This window comes from Echiichthys vipera, assembly GCF_963691815.1.
Source record: "Echiichthys vipera genome assembly, chromosome: 13".
Lineage (NCBI taxonomy): Eukaryota > Metazoa > Chordata > Actinopteri > Perciformes > Trachinidae > Echiichthys > Echiichthys vipera.
The window spans coordinates 23449585-23467029 of NC_139838.1; the positions used below are offsets into that span (position 1 = coordinate 23449585).

Here is a 17445-nt window from a genome sequence, read left to right on the forward strand (position 1 = left end):
GCCATAACCTCAACTACTGTAAATCAACACTTTGGTTTTTGTTCAGGTTAAACCATCGAGATGTAACGTGTGAGTTTGTGAGGTGTTGGTGGGTGGAGAGAGTCGTCAATCTCCACGCTCAAATGCCAAACTATACCTTTAAAACACTCAAGTTTTATGGCATTTTTAAAACGCTTTGGTAGCTGACATGCTGGTGAACTTTTCTCCGCACTTCAAATTACCATGCAGGATCCCATTAGCCCCCAGCTCCACACCAGATGTCTTTCAAACCAATCTGAACTTGATGGGATTTTCTCGGCTCGCTCTGCGCTCCAGGGCACAGTTATCTAAAGGGCCAGTGAGGGCTGAGGGATAATGACTCAAAACCCCAGATTTTGGAGATAGGAAAACCCCCAGAGTGTGCCACTTCTGTCTGAAAAAAGGCATTTAAAGACTAATTGCCTCAGTAAATGCATCAGTCTTTTTCCTTTAGCCTTTATTCATCCATGGAAGGAGTTAACTGAGTAGAAACACTCTTTTTAGCTGCTTCATCCTCACATAACAAACTTGAACTCCTGGGAGCTGCAGCACGACAACAGTCCTGTACTTTAGGCTTTGTAAGCTCCATAAATACAATTAGAGATTAAGCGCCTTGCTCAAGGGCACCTTAATGTTAGATACTAAGGGAAAGGGCAGCGATCGTGGTTCGGTTTTCTCAGCGAACTACCCTACTTTATCTTATTTTTGCACAACCACTGCACAGTCGCGGTGGCCTTGTAAAGGCAGTAAAAAACAAGAGGCATATCTTTTGTTAGACATTTATTGCTTTTGCTTTAGCAATAAAATGGCTAAAAAACAGCTAAAAATGACACAGAAACTAAGGGAAATAGGAGTTAAAAACCACAGGGCCCACCCAATATGGTGTTTTTCAGACCGATACAGATTTTAGACGAGAAAGCTCAACGATTACTGTGACGGGCCAATGGGAATTTCTGAGCTTGAATGAAAATTGACCTTTTCTTTGTGGGTTTTTTACCAATAAACTCTGCAAAGGTGCTCAGGAGGCTGCTTTCCTAAACAAATAACTTTATTAGAGAATATGGAAATTATTATACGTTATACATACACTGTATTAACTATCTGTCAACTAATTTTAAATGAACACTGAGAAAATAAAGAATAAATAAAAATAACATCATTTCAGTATCAATCTGTTGCTGACCATTTAAATAAAGTATATATAAAAAAAATTAGCTAAAAAAACATCATGATCAGTATCAGTCAATTGCTGATCATTTAAATAAAGTATAAATACAAATAAATAAGACATTTGGAAATCACTCTAAGCATCATTTTCTGCATTATATGTTCTGTAAAAAGGTTTTCATATCAGCACACATCCTTAAAATAACATATACACAGACAACAATATCTGTCTGGCTCTAAACCACGCTGCTGCTGACTTCAAACCTTCATAAACTCGTTTTGCAGCTTGGATTAAACTCAATTGTATCCGATGAAATGAGCTCAGAGGAGGATAAAATCTTGATTCCCTAATCGGACTACAAGCTACATGCACGTTTAGATCACATATAAATATTTCTACAGAGTGAGGATTATCAGAAACATGTAAAAAGGAAACACTGCTTAAAGCATCTAAATTCAGCTTCTCAGAGAACAGGCGCCCCTCAGTTTCACTTATCTTTCTAGTACCTTTTTTGTTTTTTTTCTGTAGCATTAACGCTTCACACTTCAGTCGCTCAGTGTGGGAATCAGGAAGCTCACTTTGAGGCTGTCTTGAACCCGCTCTGGCCTTCCTCTTTCCTCCCCGACTCAGGCAGTTCCCATGTGAAACTCTCTGCTTCTAATGTCGTTATCTCTCACCGCCTCCCTGGCTATTGTCTAAGTGCACTGTCAGGGCCAGCAACACCTGTCGCACAATTACATCCTCACAATCGCCCCCACCCGCTTAATGCAACAAGTTCGATCGTGACCCCCGGAGGTCGATGTCGCCCGATGGGAGCGGAACTGGATGTTCATGCTCATTGGAGTAATGTGATCAAGGCTGGCGGAGGCAACCATGAGGAAACAAAATGCTGATTACTGTGATTACAACCGCCGCTCCAATTAGAGTTTGAATAAATTTGAGACTTTGGGCTTCACGCAAGAGCACTTTTGCATTCTTCTGCTAAACTTCTCATTCTCTCTACGTCGGATTCACCAAACTCTTTTAACTGCATGAATTTGTAAATCGCTCGTTTACAGCCTCGTGAATGTCACATGTGACCGCGATCTTTAGCTTAATCGACAGGCCCTGAAATTGCCAAATGACCTGCTCTGCTCTGTTTGTGGACACATTTCATTCACAAAAATGGAAAACCATGAGTGAAACAAAGTAATTTCACAGTATTTAGCTGTTTAGCACTGTTAAGTCCTGCAGACCAAAAGAGTTTTGCATTGTCTTTAGAGGGGACCAAAAAATGGTCTAAGACAAATATGAGATGGCGTCAAGGGGAAGTGACAAGATAGTATTACAGCCCACACTGGGTGAAGTGACACTGTCAGGAGGGAAATACTGGACAGAATAACAGATCTGCAGAAAGACTATGCGGCTACTTTGGGAGTGAGCATAACCTCTATGTAATCTCGGCAAATTGAAGTATATATTCAGATTAATTTGACAGGAGATTCATGACGCCTCAGTGTTTTCTCCCTGTACATGACTCGTACAACAAGTACGATAAAATTGACGAATGCCACAATTTCTCTTAAATCACTTGTACGTGCCTTTCGAGAATACTCAGTTTGTCCTTGCGTGAGGCCGTTATCCTGCTTTTGTCTTTGATGCTCAGAGGAGAAATTAAATCACATCACAGCCGCCAGAACAGCACGTATCACGCTCCTTTGTCTCCGCTGATTACAGTGATCGCTGACAGTGTGCAGACAAACCAACATATATATATATATATATATATATATATATATGCACGTATAAAAAGTTAGTGAAGCAGACCTGTATGTTTCCGCCCCCCTAGAGCAGAGATAAGAGCTGGTGGATGAAAAGGTGCGAGAGAAACCGTGAGCTGGCATCCATCCACTAAAACCACGATGAGGTGTTCGCTTCTGCTTCTCAGGCGTCAACAGATCAGAGACACAAACACGCCGCTGCTCAAATGTATTGTTTTGAGTTCTGGGTCCTCTTTAACAACATCGAAAACATTGATTTATCATTTACTTTTATGAAAAAACATGATTTTGAACCAATGACTCTTAAATGTATGTTTAAACTTATGTTCAAAAAGAGAATTATGTAATTACTTCTGCCAAACTCTATCTATCTTGTTGACAGTGCTTTTTATGTATATTACTGTAAGAAAACGCGCAAACAAACAAAGCTGCATAAAAAACAACAACAAACGAGACATTGCAGAGACAGGACAACAAAAAGTGATGTTTTATCTATTTGCATGTGACACAAATGATTATTTATTAATTTTACAACTTCAAATGTGACTAGTTTTTGGATTTAAGTTCCCACTTCAATACTTTTATACTTTATATTTGGTTTTTATGGAGGTTAGATGGATCTAAAGCTAATTAATCGGTTAACTACAACTGAAACAATGACGACATACTGTAAAGATAATGTCAACAAAGCTTAAATGCTGTGTTGATGTCACACCTAAAAGGTATACTAGGATTACTAACATGTTGTCGTCAGTGGCAGCAGAAGGAACTGCTCTGCATCAGTGTTTAAACAAACATGAACACATACAGAATCATCTAGATGAGGTGAGTGTGGAGACCACAACGATCCCAAAACAGAAGTTTGACACGTGTTTCACACATCAGCCTGTCGTTCTCACTGTGGTTTAGTTCTGTCGGGCTTGTGGGGAAGTAACCGTGCAGACGTCGTAAATAGGGATGATCTTTTACAGCACCTCGAACAATAAAGAATGAGTCACGGTGAGCCGGAGAAGATTTGAACAACATCAGCCCTCATCACGTTGAACCAACATGTCGTTAGCTGTAATGGCTAACAGCTCCGTGCAGACGTGATGCTCCTGTTTTTGTTTGCTTCAGGCAGCAGCATCACTGTAATCCCAGCAGGTGAAACTGACTATTAAAGCGGGCGTCAGATCTCTGGTATAAACATCGGTTGGCACAACACGGTGACTCCACCGCTCGCCATTGATCCTCCTATAAACACATGTGTTTGCCATTTGTCAGTGGGCAGGCGGGGAGGGCCCCTTCTGCTTCACCCACGGACGAGCTTCCAGGAAGTTATCTGTTACAAGTCGGCGAGGCGAGAGAGGCGCTCCGCTGCTTCCTCGTGTAAATATGAAGCTGACATTTAAATCTTGATGAAATCACACACGTCGGCAGATGTGCACAGAACAAGATCTTATCTCTTAATTATCTTTCAAGTCTTTTAATGACTTCTCTATATTTCAGACCTTTTAGGCCCTCAGAGCATTTGCATTGCTTTACACAAACAACTTTCTATAATACATGTTTCTCAGTATATTGCTTTATACCAGCACCTGTACAACATGTCGTAACAAGGCTGTCTTAAAGGGTTGGGCAATAGTTTAAAAACAAATCCCCAACTAGCCACCGTTTGCGATATGCCCGTTCCTCAGAGGCGGGCCATTAAAATAAAATTACAAAAGTCACCCAAAAAACAAAACATCGGTGATTTACTCATCTGCCCAACTCCACTGTCTAATGCTGTATCCTTTATTTTCTTCTTAAAATCTACATTTATCAGACAATTTATCCTGATTTTACTTAACTGGCCTTTTTAATCCTTCTTTAGTTAAATGTTTGTTATTTGAATTCTACCATTTGTTCTGATTTAGAGATGAAACGCCTCGTTCATCAATCATTTCTCATATAATCAAGTATTTTTCAAGCTAAAATGCCAAATATCGGATTTCAGCTTCTCAAATGTGAGAATTTTCATCTTTTCTTTGTCACGCATCTGATAGTGGACTGAATATTTAGGAGTTTTTGGACCAATGGTGAATAAAACAAGAACTTTAAGACATGACCTTGAGCTACAAGTAATGAATATTGTCCTTTCAATGTCAAACAGTAATGAAGAAATGTTTTGTTTTGTCCAAAACCACAAACATGTTCAGTTTCTCTAATTATGAAACAGAGATAAGCAGAACACCCTCACATTTAAGAGGCAGGAATGAGAAAATCTTTGGTATTATTTTCACTATTTTTTGCATTAAAACAAACTTTTAGGTTTTTCCTGTTGATGAAATGATTAAAAAAATGTTTTAGCTTAGTTACTATAAAGGTATAAAAGGAAAAACAAGGTATAAAACTCCTTTACACGCGTGTATATTTTTATATCTCGGGGTCTCCGAGGTCTGCCCTTTGCAACATCTGGCTCCTCACGACCTCACATGTTTTCGTCATTAGAAAGAGAGGAACCGTGTAAAGCTGAGCCGTGCAGAGTTTGCACCTGGAGCTCGATACACAGCCTGAAGACCCAGCTGTCTGACTCACACACCTCCACGCCAACAGGGCTTTTTTTTTTTTCCACCGGCGTCTCGTCTGAACACAAACAGTATTAACGTCCTGTGTGGAAAGCCTGCGCTGACCATCCAAAAATAAAAACCTTATGTAACTTCACCGCCCGCTGGAAGGGCCCCACCTTTGCTTTCAGTGAGAGGCTCTCTGGGTGGTTTTGTCTCTGCCTCTCTGAGGGCACACATCAATCTAATAATAATGAAGGTGGCTTTGGCTGAAGCAGCTCACAAATACTTCAATTCTCCTGCTACTGCGGGCCAAAAGCACAACCACACCGCACCACACGGCAGAACCATAACATCCCCACGGCAACGGGAGCAGGCCTAATTTCAAAGAGACGAGGATGTTTCAACACAAACAAAAAACAACCTGCTCCCAAAAAAAGTGGTACGCTCCGACTGTGAGAACTTTGCATTTCGGTGTGGAAATTAGGGCCGTACCAACTGTGACACGTGTCCCGGGGTGGTTTCGCAGAATTGAGGGGCGAACCAGCGCTCATTTGGCCTCATTTCACATGGTTAAATATAGAAAATAATTATAGTAATGACGGTAATGAGGACCTGATGACTTTTTACGAGCCGTTCCTCAGAGTGCAGCGGGTGAGAGCCAGTTCAAATAAATGGGCCGTGTGAAGGGTTCTGGGTAGGAAAGACTCATGGGAACGCGGTTCAGAGCTCAGAGCACATGGTAATTTCTTCATCTGGACATTTTTCAGGAAGGTTGGCCCTCTGATTACAGCTTAAACCAGTGGGCCGTGTATTAACATAATTACACAGCAGGCTCGGTGAAACTTCACCTCCGCTATTTCTGAAAGTCTTGTGGAAAAAGTCACAACTTTGCAGGGAAACGTGATCCGACACATGAACTTCTGCCACACAATGACCGATTGATATCTCATGCGAGCGGCTGTAAATCAATTGTTATGACACGGTTCCTGTTGAACTAACTGTTCAATATAAATCAATAGCTTATTCCAGCCTCGCGGTCATCAGCCATTGATTGGTAAACAGAAATCACGTCACTGGCTTTTGTTTTCTATGTGGAGATTTTCGTTGGAGCACAGAAATCAAGACACGGTACACCAATCTCCTTCAGGCTGACAGAAGAAGGCTCTATTCATTCTGCATAAAAGACTATTGTATCCCCAGTGTAAATATGACACCCACCACCTTCCCCTCTTCTCTCATTTGTGATTCACGAGCTGCTGATGCAACGCTGCGAGGAAATCTCCACACCTCAAAACATCTCTACAGCAACAGCAACTGCACGGCGACGGTCTCTTTGACAGGATATGGTGTGCTGTGTTGCGTCTAACCACACTGCAAGCTGTGACAAACCACTGATGCTCAACACACCTCCGTTTGAGAGCTGAGAGTCTCCGTGTTAGTGCTGCTTGTGTTAAAGAGGCTATAAAGTCTTTTCCTTTAAGGCCTGTTCACACCACAAATTGCAATAGAAGCTCAGTAAAGGAGAGAATACCACACGACTGCAGCTGTAGCTAACTGCTAATGATCTAGCCAGCCACTCTAGCGCTTATCAGTCACTTAATTTCTGTGTTTCTTCATAATTTATCTTTACTGTTCAGTTTATTACATTTTGTCTCAGGATTGCACATTATTTCATTTAATAAATAGTTATGGAAGAGTGGTTTTTCTATCTTTTGGCAAGCTAGTTGGAGGCTAACGTAACCAAAGTAAGTTCACACATTTATTAAAAATACTTTTTTATCAGCTTATCAAAAGTTGAGTAATTGCTACTTTTTCTGTCGTATGTTAGTAAACTGATCTTTTTAGGGTTTGAGACAAAAGTGCATCTGAATAAATGTCATTTTGTGACTTGGATAATGATGATTTTACTCACAATTTTCTGGCATTTCATAGAGAACACGATTAATGGATTGATTCCAGATTCATATATAATGAAAATATTCATTAGTCTTTACTCTTTTATCCTACTAATCTGACTGAACTGTGTCATCTCATGTGTTACAGCAGTAAAAGTCCTGATGCAGTCATCCTGGGCATTCAGCCACCTTTACATTTAGTCACAGGAAGTGATTTGAGTAACTTCTTGGTTAAATTGACTCCTCTCTTCCCACTCTGTCCATTCATCATAGCTGTTTTATTTTTTTACTGTCACATAAACTACAAGGTAACTTGACATGACGCCCCCCTCCTTAGCCCGCAGCTCTTCCAGGCTTCCACTGACCTCGTCTTATCACTTCACATCTTTGACTCCCTCGCTCCGGTCCCAAGCGCCAAGTGCAGCCTATAATTAGACGTGAAAGCCACACTGGAGATATTCTTCCTAAAAAAGTGTGTTGAATAGCTGGTGGGGAAACATTGTGCCTCTTATATTCTGCCAATTCATTCCACGAAGCAGCAGGAAGACTAGACAATTTGAGGAGCCGCGTTGCCCGGGATCCACGCTGTTGAAGTGTCTTTGAGCAAAGTTGTGAATCTCTGCATGCTCTAAAAGAGGCTTTGTTTGGCTGCTGACACTGACATCTGACCTACAAAAGCCAATTTACTGCACCTACAGGGGTCAAAAACAGTGTCAGACACACAGAAAAACAACAGTATGGATGGTATTCATGGGCCCCAGCCAAGAGGCGCTCAGCGTTGGCGGAGCAGAGAGGTGGATTGTCTCCAAGCTCGGCATCGATGCCAAACGAAGGTACGTGAGTGCATCGTGGTAACCCCCGGAGACGAGAGCTAATCCCTCCAGGGGGCATTAGCTGAGATGTGAAATATGTTTCATGGTATCTCCGCAGGGCCACGCTGAAGGGTTTTTACATATAGGAATATCCAATGAGATGGAGATTCACTCCCATGTCTTCCTGATTTCACGCTATGCAAAAGATCTCCCAGACACAAGAAGACAAACCACTGAGGGTGCCATCTCCCCCCTTTTGAAACATGAAGGGCATCTGGGATAAAAGGAGAATCTTTTGTTACATTCACCATTTTTAACACTTCAGTGCTTTTTAAAAACATCTACTGATGATGTAGTTTTAGATTTTGCTTTTTACTTTTCTGTAAGAGGTCGATCATGTGATTAGGGCCAAACTAACGCTTATATTCAATCATTTTAGGACTTTCATTGTGAAAAAAGCCCTTGAAAAGAGCTCAGAACCCGAGGTTATGTCTTTAAAGGTTTTTATTTACAAACAGTCCAGAACGCAAAGTCGTTTTAACTTACATTGATAGAAAAACAGACACAAACCTGACATTTCAAAGGCTTAAACCAGATAAAAATGACTTAATCCATTATGAAATTAGCTGCCAGTTAAGGTTCAATCAAGTTAACGACTGTTTCAGCTCGAAACTGTGATTTATTTCAGTGAGGTTCAATGGCAGAGAATATCCCAAGTAGAAAAAGAGCAACTTCTAGTGAATCTAGCATCAACAAACCACAACAATGTTGTCAGGAAAATGTTGCAAATGTAGATGAGGGAGAAGTTCTTATAAATGAAAGTTTAGAAATCTGTTTCAAGAATCAGTTTAGTCACTTCTCAGATGCAGGTTTTGTTCTCGATTCCTCAATAATTTTGCAACCAAGCAGTCAAAAAGCCGAGGATATTTACTTTAATTTAATACATGATGAAGAAAAACAGTTAATTCACAGATTTCCGAAGCTGGAACCACAGAAAAATGACCAAAACGACTCTACATCAAACTTCCATCACATGATGTTCTGCCAGTTAAAGTCACTGACCGTCCTCAAAACACATTTCCAAAGCACAAACAAGTGATTCACGTTGTCAAAAGTATGAATACTTAATGATAATATTTCCATTTAATAATATTGAAAGCTCTGAAGCTATAAAAACAAAACAACACGGGCGACGTGAAGCGAGTGTAGCCTTGGCTTTTTGTTTTTACGAACACCCTGCTCACGGTGCTGGAGCAGAATAAAACAAATCACCGGACTCAACCGTAACTAACTCAGTGCTCAACTGTCACGCTTCCTGTTATCTGCCACGAGGGCCGACTCTCCTCGGGGTCGAACCGAGCTGACGGAGGCCCGCTACATCTTGAGAGATGACCCTGCAAAAATAGTTGGCATTCCTTACGGTTGAAGGAAGGGGGCGGCGACAATGATTTCCGCCAAAGGTCAAACATGGAAATGATTATATGCTTTGTTGCTGATGCAGGGTAGTCTCTTGCTCTCTCTCTCTCTCTCTCTCTCTCTCTCTCTCTGTGGTTGAAATGAGCACACAATGCAGTCTATCTTCCCGCTGACCGTTTTCAAATGTTAATGGCTGGCTCACGGTGCGAGGGCGCAGCGGGGGGGTGCTATTCATTCTGGCTGGGCTGAGGGGGTGGGGGTGGGGGGGGTTCGGGGGCTCTTCACACTCACTGCAAATCTTGCACAGGAGCAAACTTGAAGTCATTCTGCACTAAAATGTACTGGAAACTCGACATCACAGTGTGAGAGTACAATAACTTTTTAACTAGCAGTGGTCTAGTATTGAATTTGATCTCAGGATGGGAAAGAAAAGCACGTGGAAAAGCTATTTCACTGCTCCAATGTGAGCACAGAACCTTGCGGAGGAGCAGGAAACAAATTGTTTGCCTGGTTTTCTTTCAGGCGAATACAAAAGTCTCCTCCTGCAGAACGCAGAGGGAAGAATAGACGGAGTATCCCGGTGCTGCCAGACTCATTAACAATGTAAAGGGGCACCTTGAAACAATCATGTGCATCTTCCCTACAACCTTCCCACGCACGATCGCCTGGAATGCTCTCATTCTCATGGGGCACTCCTCGACCTCCAGGCTCCCATCCCCCCCCATCACCTCCCAATACATCCCCAACTCTGTTTGCCCTCGCGTTCCCCCCACAACTTCCTCTTTCTTTCATTTTCTGCAGGCCCTTTCAGCATCACAGATCCTCCTCCTCCTCCTCCTCCTCCCTCTCAGAACAATGTCTGCTCCACTCTCCTCCAGCCCTCTTTTGCTTTTGGACCAGTGCCTGGAGCCTGAACCCATAACAAAAAAAAGAAACACTAAAGGAAACACACACACACACACACACACACACACACACACACACACACATACACACACACAAATTGGACAGAATGTGGGTTCACCTAATCTCTCCCCACTGTGGTTGTGAAGCTATTTCTGCAACAGTTACGTCAGCTACGAAGGAATGAGTTTTTAAGGTTGTGGAAGTCTCTGGGTGAGAACATGAGGGCGCTTTTTATTTTTAACTTATCTTCTTTAAAGGAACAGTTTGACATTTTGGTGAAATATGCTTATTGTCTTTCTGGTGGAGAAGTTTAATAGCATCTGTACATAAAGCTGGAGGCAGGGGACGGTTAGCTTAGCGTAAGTACTCAGGCAAACAGCATCTCTGAAGGTCACATTTTGTTTAATCCCTACAAAACTCAAAAAGTAAAAGCAAGTTGATACTGGCTGGAAAATAAATGTGTTATATCAGGTAAGATTATTTTTTGAGTCGTTAATGTGCTAACTGGCTAACAAGCGCCATGAATCCATCTTGTCGGTCTCTTGTTTTCCGTTTTTTTTTTAGTAAAGACGACCGCCGCCTGCTAATGTGAAGAGTTATTTCCTCTCACGCAGGCGCAGAATGTGCTAGTTAGCCATCAACGGTAGTATTTGCGTTGTGTTCAAGTGCAACTCCAATGAAACACAGGCAACAATCGGCCTCTGTCAGTGTGGTGTGTCTGGGCTTTTATATAAATCCGTCAAACTGTTGTTCTTACATTTCAGCTTCTGTACACAAGCTCAAACACACGAGATGCATCTGCGCTTGTCTCCAGTTTTACATTGAATGTTTAATGACAGTGGTATAAATCTCTAACTTTCCAAAATAAGTGTAATTCCCCAAAGCTATTCCTTTAAGTATCATGCTCTTCCTCCTCAGAAACCTCTGGGCCCCACAGACGCTGTCAGAGATCCGTCTGTGTGCGGACCCATCAGGGGGATTATGTGCATTAGGGGACCTATATGTAAGACAAGCCTTCTCTTCACACCTGAACACAAGCTGGTAGCCAGGGGTGGGAAAAGAGGAGGGGCAGCATCTGACCAGGCTGCAGCAACCTCACCTCAGGACATGTGATGGGGCGCCGGCCGCCTCGTTAAGCTCGTGTTGAAACATTACCACTCTGCGAGGAAAAGAGCGCTTAATATAGCTGTGAATAATTCATCGCAGCTGAGATCAAGAGCTGAGATCTGATAGAGGGGGGAACTTTGTGTCTGTGAGGGCTGACCTGCGAGAAACTCAATTAACAGCAGTGACGCAGAACGTGTCCTTTCTTTTCTCCTGCTGCTGCCACCCTACTTTTCCCTCTGGCTGCGTTGCATAATGCAGATATGTTTATCATAAGCAAAGAGCACTCTGCAAGGTATCTAGGCTGTCCTTATCTCGCCCAAGTCAAACAAAGAAGCAGTTTTACGTCAGCTCTTCTTACAGACAAACACTGTGTTGATCACATTTGTTTCCATCCACTGATCAGCTGTCTGGTTCAGGGTGAAAATGGTGATCATGAAGACCCATTCGAGGTTGTTTTCTCCCCTGAAATCCTTGCTACGCTCACTGGCCTCGTGCCCAAAAACGTCATCACCACCCTTGACTGGCTCCGGCTCTCTCCGCTCTGTGAGTTGTGTACTTAACCGGACAATGACTCAGTTCGGACCATGACGCAGACACACAGCGTGCACCACCCTCCAATCACAACCGCACCCAGCCAAGAGTGACACTGGGCCCAGTGGATAGTGAAGAAGTAAAAAAAAAAGGGATCCAAAAAACTGTGAGCCAAAACAGTTACTTCAACGCTTCAGAAAACAGCCACTGCCCTGAATCAACCCAACGTGGGTTGTTGTTTTTTGCTTCCCTAATATGGTGAGGCAGACGAACTCCTATGTTCAAAGCTCTCCGAGTCTCCGGCTAAATGTGTTTCACAAATGGTGTTAAAAGCTCAAAAGCATTCACGAAGCAGCAGGAGTCCAGCGAGATCAGGACGAGTCAACTTTCCGCACAACGGTCGCTCCCAAAGCTCAGGTGAAGCTGCAACAAGCTGTCAATCACACAGGAGACCTCAGTGACTGACAGGACGGAGCCTCCTGATTGGCTACGTGCTGAAGCGAAGAGCAATTATGATTTCATCCGACAGTGAAAGCTTCGAACGATCTCAGCTAGAAGTGTAAAAAAATTACAAATTAGGAAGCTAAGTAGCTCCACCTTTAATGTAATCTTTAACTGTTGCACAATAATTTAACTCTGGATAAATAAAGCTTCTTGAATCTTGAATCCTGAATGTCTCTAATTGTGTTAAGTCCCCTAAAAAAAACGCTTTCCCTGAAACTATAATTTATCCCAATATATATATAAACATGAAACTTTTTGCCTATTAATCAATTACTCATGTGACAGATACTATTAGCTATATTTTGACAATTGATCGTTGACATAGAGCAACTAAATTGATCGATCCAGTAATAGAAAATGACAATAAATGTTAGTTGCCACCATAATAAAAGCAGATAAATAAAATCACTATGGAGGGTTTGACCCATATTGTCCACGCCTAACACCAGCTCAATAACACAATAACCAAACAAAGTCCAACAGCAACAAGTAGGGTCACTAAAGAGGACACGTGTGACTCAATAATGAGGTGAAATAACCAGGAAATGGCAACTTGACTCTCAGTGAAATGATTTACAGTGTTTGGACTGGTTGGAGAATCTGAGATTTCTGTATTTCTGTGGCTATTTCTACTCTTTAAAGGGGGGAGGAGGGTGCGATTATACTCTATTTACATGTAACAAAACAACATTCATAAAAGCACATTACACATGTATAACCGTAGGTTCAACTCAGGGACACCTACTAAGATAAGAGACACTATCCTCTCAGCAGTTTCCCTTTTTTTCTTCAACCAATGCAATTTTTGGAACAAACCCGGATGCACACATTTAAACAACTTATATTTGAGAACCCAAAGTGACTTTCACAACCACTGCACACACACACACACACACACACTCACACACACACACACACACACACACACACGCACACACACACGTCGACTCCTCTAAAGAAATCAGCTTTGTTGCAAATCCATTTTTCCAGCAAAGGCTCCGTTAATGACACGAGAGAGAGAGAGAGAGAGAGGGAGAGAGAATGCACTTACTTTGTATTTCATCTTGCAGCTCTTCTCCGTTTGTCTCCAGTAAAAGTGCGTGTGTGAAATATCCGCTTTATCGCATCAAAGAGCGCACATCGGAGGAACTGCGGGGCTGAAGTGTTGCTCTGTGCGGTTACGCAGCCATCCAGACCTTCAGCAGCCTGAGCAATCTCTCTCTACCTCTCACACTCTCTTTTTCTCTCTCTCACTCTCTCTCTCTCTCTTTCTCTCTGTCTGAACCCGCACCGTTTCTCTCTGCTCCTCCACTCCACATTTGCGCTTCACCACATTGACGGGCGGACCAGCTCATTTGCATAAGAAGACGCTGATTGGTCGGAGCAACATTCTGTCCCCGCCCCCCTCACCCCGTCTCTCCCTCACTGGTGAAGCTCTGTTACAAATCTGACGTCATTGTTACACGACGGTGGATTTTCTCTATTTATTATTATGAAAATAAATACTTTACTACTACTACTACTACTTTATACAGTTGTTCAATAATGTAAAAATAAAATAATCACGATTAAAAAACAAAAATAATATTTTCTAACTGTTATAGTAAAGGTTGAATACGTAGTATCTTCATTGGAAAGCTATATATATATATTCATTCATTCATTCATCTTCAACCGCTTCCCGGGGTCGGGGTCGCGGGGGGTGCTGGAGCCTATCCCAGCTGACATCGGGCGTGAGGCGGGGTACACCCTGGACAAGACGCCAGTCTATCACAGGGCACATAGAGACAATAATACACCCTCTGGGCGTTGTGAGGGGTACAGAATGAAAGTATTGCATTTCCATACATACATTTTTTTAGTCTGAATTAATATTTAAACTTTTTTGACTGGTTTAATAATGACTTTCTTTCATGTTCTGTTTCCATTATAAAGCCAATAGCGTTGAGCATTGCAGGTTTCCAGGTTTGTCTGTTGTTAGGTGCAGCTACTGTAGGCTGGCACTGGGTAAAATGGAGTTTGCCAATCCTGCAGCTGCTTATTTGTCCCACTAGCTGAGTGACCGCAGACGGGCTAAAACGAGAGTCAATATAGGCCAAGCATTCACTCCATGGACTGAGATAAAGGAGATAAAGGCAACGTTTCTCCTTGATCAGTAAGCTAACTGTCATGTTTACTTAGCTGTAACGGCTAACGCTAACTGTCAGTCAAACTCCTCTAATACTTGTTTTTATGGTGCGATTTGCAGAGGGGACAGGTTCAAACAGGCTCAAACAGACTCTGGTCAGGACCGGGTCTGACCAACACGGCAACAAGAGTGCTGGAATTATATTTTGTTGTTTCGACTACGATCTTGAGACACTAGACGGCGCTGTTCTGCTCATTCTCCATAATCAACCTTTAGAGTATATTAAAAGTATGCCGCATTATATATTAGTTGTTCCTTTTTATAATGAGCCAATAGAAGAGCAGATGACTATCACTGGATGAATTTTATACATATGAAAACTTTAAAATGTGATTATTCTTAGGCAGGTTCTGACATCCCTTTTGATGATCAGACAGTATAAGTCACACTGAATCTAAAAAATATAAGGTACCATGACTGTAAACTCAGATTTGTGTTCCAAATCGTTCCCTACCATAGAAGTAGGGCACTATGTAGTGTGTCCGCCATTTTGTAGTGGTGTTTGAATTCTCCGTGGTTAATTTCCTTCACTATATAGTTCACTCTAAATACCCACAATGCACAGCTAATTTGAGTGTACAAACGATGTACCCTACATCGTGCTCTTGTATATCACAATGCAAAGCGGCCATGTTTTACCGAAGGAGAAGAAGCAGAAGAGGCGCTAACGGTAGCCAGGTATCTGAGAGCTAACTGCACTTCCGTACAACCGTTACTCACGAGCTGACTTATGTAACTGGCCTGTAAATTAAGGGAACCGTGGGCTATTAGAGCTCGCAATCAGGACACAATACCAAGACCTGAGAGCAGGTTTGCATTATAAACACACTGCAAAACAGTTTTACAGTTTTTTTGTTTGTTTGTTTGTTTACAAGATGCTGGGCGAACCCGCTTCCGTCACACATATAACAATTTGTTAGAAGATTCCAGTTTAGTGTCTGAAATCTCGTTTGGTCACTCCCTATACAGTGCACTATTTAATAAACACTATATAGGGAATAGTGAGTGAGGGAATGACTTCGTACACAGCTCATGGCCGAGAAGAAGTAGGTAGAAATTTGAATGCAAACAGCGGCGCTCAAGCTAACGCCCGGGTATCACCTGTCTGCACCAGGTCGCTAAGAGTACTGGTCACTACAGGTTTTCAAAGACCCAGCACTGCAAGTAGCCGCAGGCCGCACTTTTAAAGGTTGTTTTTAAAGTTAAAGATTTTGCTAGCTGCAATTCAAACATTCAACTCCACTCGGTCAGGTTATTTGCCTTGTTGGCTTCTATGAAAATGTGACTTTTGTTAGCTTAAAACATAGCCTATGGTATGACACTTATGTGCGCTACAAGGTATTTTTACATTACATTTACACGTTGAATTGCTGGTTACTAATTTTTCGTAATTGCCACACATACATTAACGTTTTAGAAAAAACAAACATTAACACTGATTGCATATCAGGAAGTTCTTGCAGCTCTGTCCGTTGTTTTTCTAAGAACCAGTGAAACCCTGAGTGTGAAGGAAGTGTGATCATGTCGCATATTCTTCTGCACGGAAATGTGTCTGTTGGTTCAGAGAAACATTACAGCACCCAGGAACAGAGCTTCCTCCTCACCAGCCGCCTGCTACTCAATGAATAAATAAATACATTAACGCAAGTTTCTTCTCTGAGCTGTGTATCCACACTCAAACATCAATAACTTCAGCTTTATTTACATGATTGAAAAGCTGCACAAAAAACAGGTATTTGTTGGTTTCCTCTCGGGTCAGTTAATCTTCAGAGATACAGGTAAATGTGGAAAAGATGTCACCTGCTTTCATTCATATCATTGCAGCACTTCACTTAATTTTGCATCATGAGTAATATTAGTTTTGGTACGTTGTATATTTTGGTGTTACTACTATTGTACTTGAGTAACATTTTGATTGCAGGACTTTTACATGTAGTATTTTCACACTTATGTTACTTAAGCAAAGTATCTAAACACTTCTTTAAACACTGGACGCGTACCTCAGGTGCGTGCAACAATCCGAAAATGATAACTACTGTTTACAGTACGAGTATTTCCTGTATTACCTGGATAATACTGGTGTTTTTACATTCTCAATTAAATTAATTTGAAGAGAAAGCACTAAATCATTTAAATCTGTACAGCACAGAATACAATTCATAATATAACCATGTTACAAAGCTTAACAAAGACAGTACAGGTTATTTTACATTAATTCGCACGTTATTTTACATTAATTGAATTCATTTGCTTAGTTATCTTTAGTGCTCACCCTGAGTTGAGCGAAGACGGCACGGTTGATAGCAGAGATGGCACCTCTGTGCACTCAGCTCAGTAGCGGATGGCAAGAGTGACAAGAAAACACCCAAACAGATCTCTGACAAACTACCAGGAAAGCCTCCGTCTCTCTGCAACACCCTGCTAACACCTCCTCAGTGCACACGGCTCCTCTCTGCAAAGTATTGAGCTCTCTCTGCATGCATGTCAAACAGAAAACAAGTTATTCTGATGCTATTCTTGCACACATACAGTCCTGATGTGAGTCCGTCTGTTTACTCTAAATGGGTAGAAATCTCCTGTAATTAGCCTGCCTCTCGTGTGTTTCCGAATGC

General features: G+C 41.9%; 1 protein-coding gene across 2 annotated transcripts in view; it reads right to left on the minus strand.

Moving 5' to 3' along the window:
* nedd9 (neural precursor cell expressed, developmentally down-regulated 9) overlaps positions 1-17141 on the minus strand; it is a 37316-nt gene extending 20175 nt beyond the window's left edge. The window contains exon 1 of one of the 2 annotated variants that reach the window (XM_083926039.1): positions 17106-17141. Coding sequence is in view for 1 of the 2 variants with exons in the window: in XM_083926038.1 (XP_083782164.1) it covers positions 13697-13708 (12 nt within the window). In the remaining variant the exon portion in view is untranslated. Of the gene's footprint in view, positions 1-13696; positions 13900-17105 lie in introns of those variants that run through there. The other variant, XM_083926038.1, reaches the window with a different exon arrangement.
* Between the last annotated feature and the right edge of the window lie 304 nt (positions 17142-17445).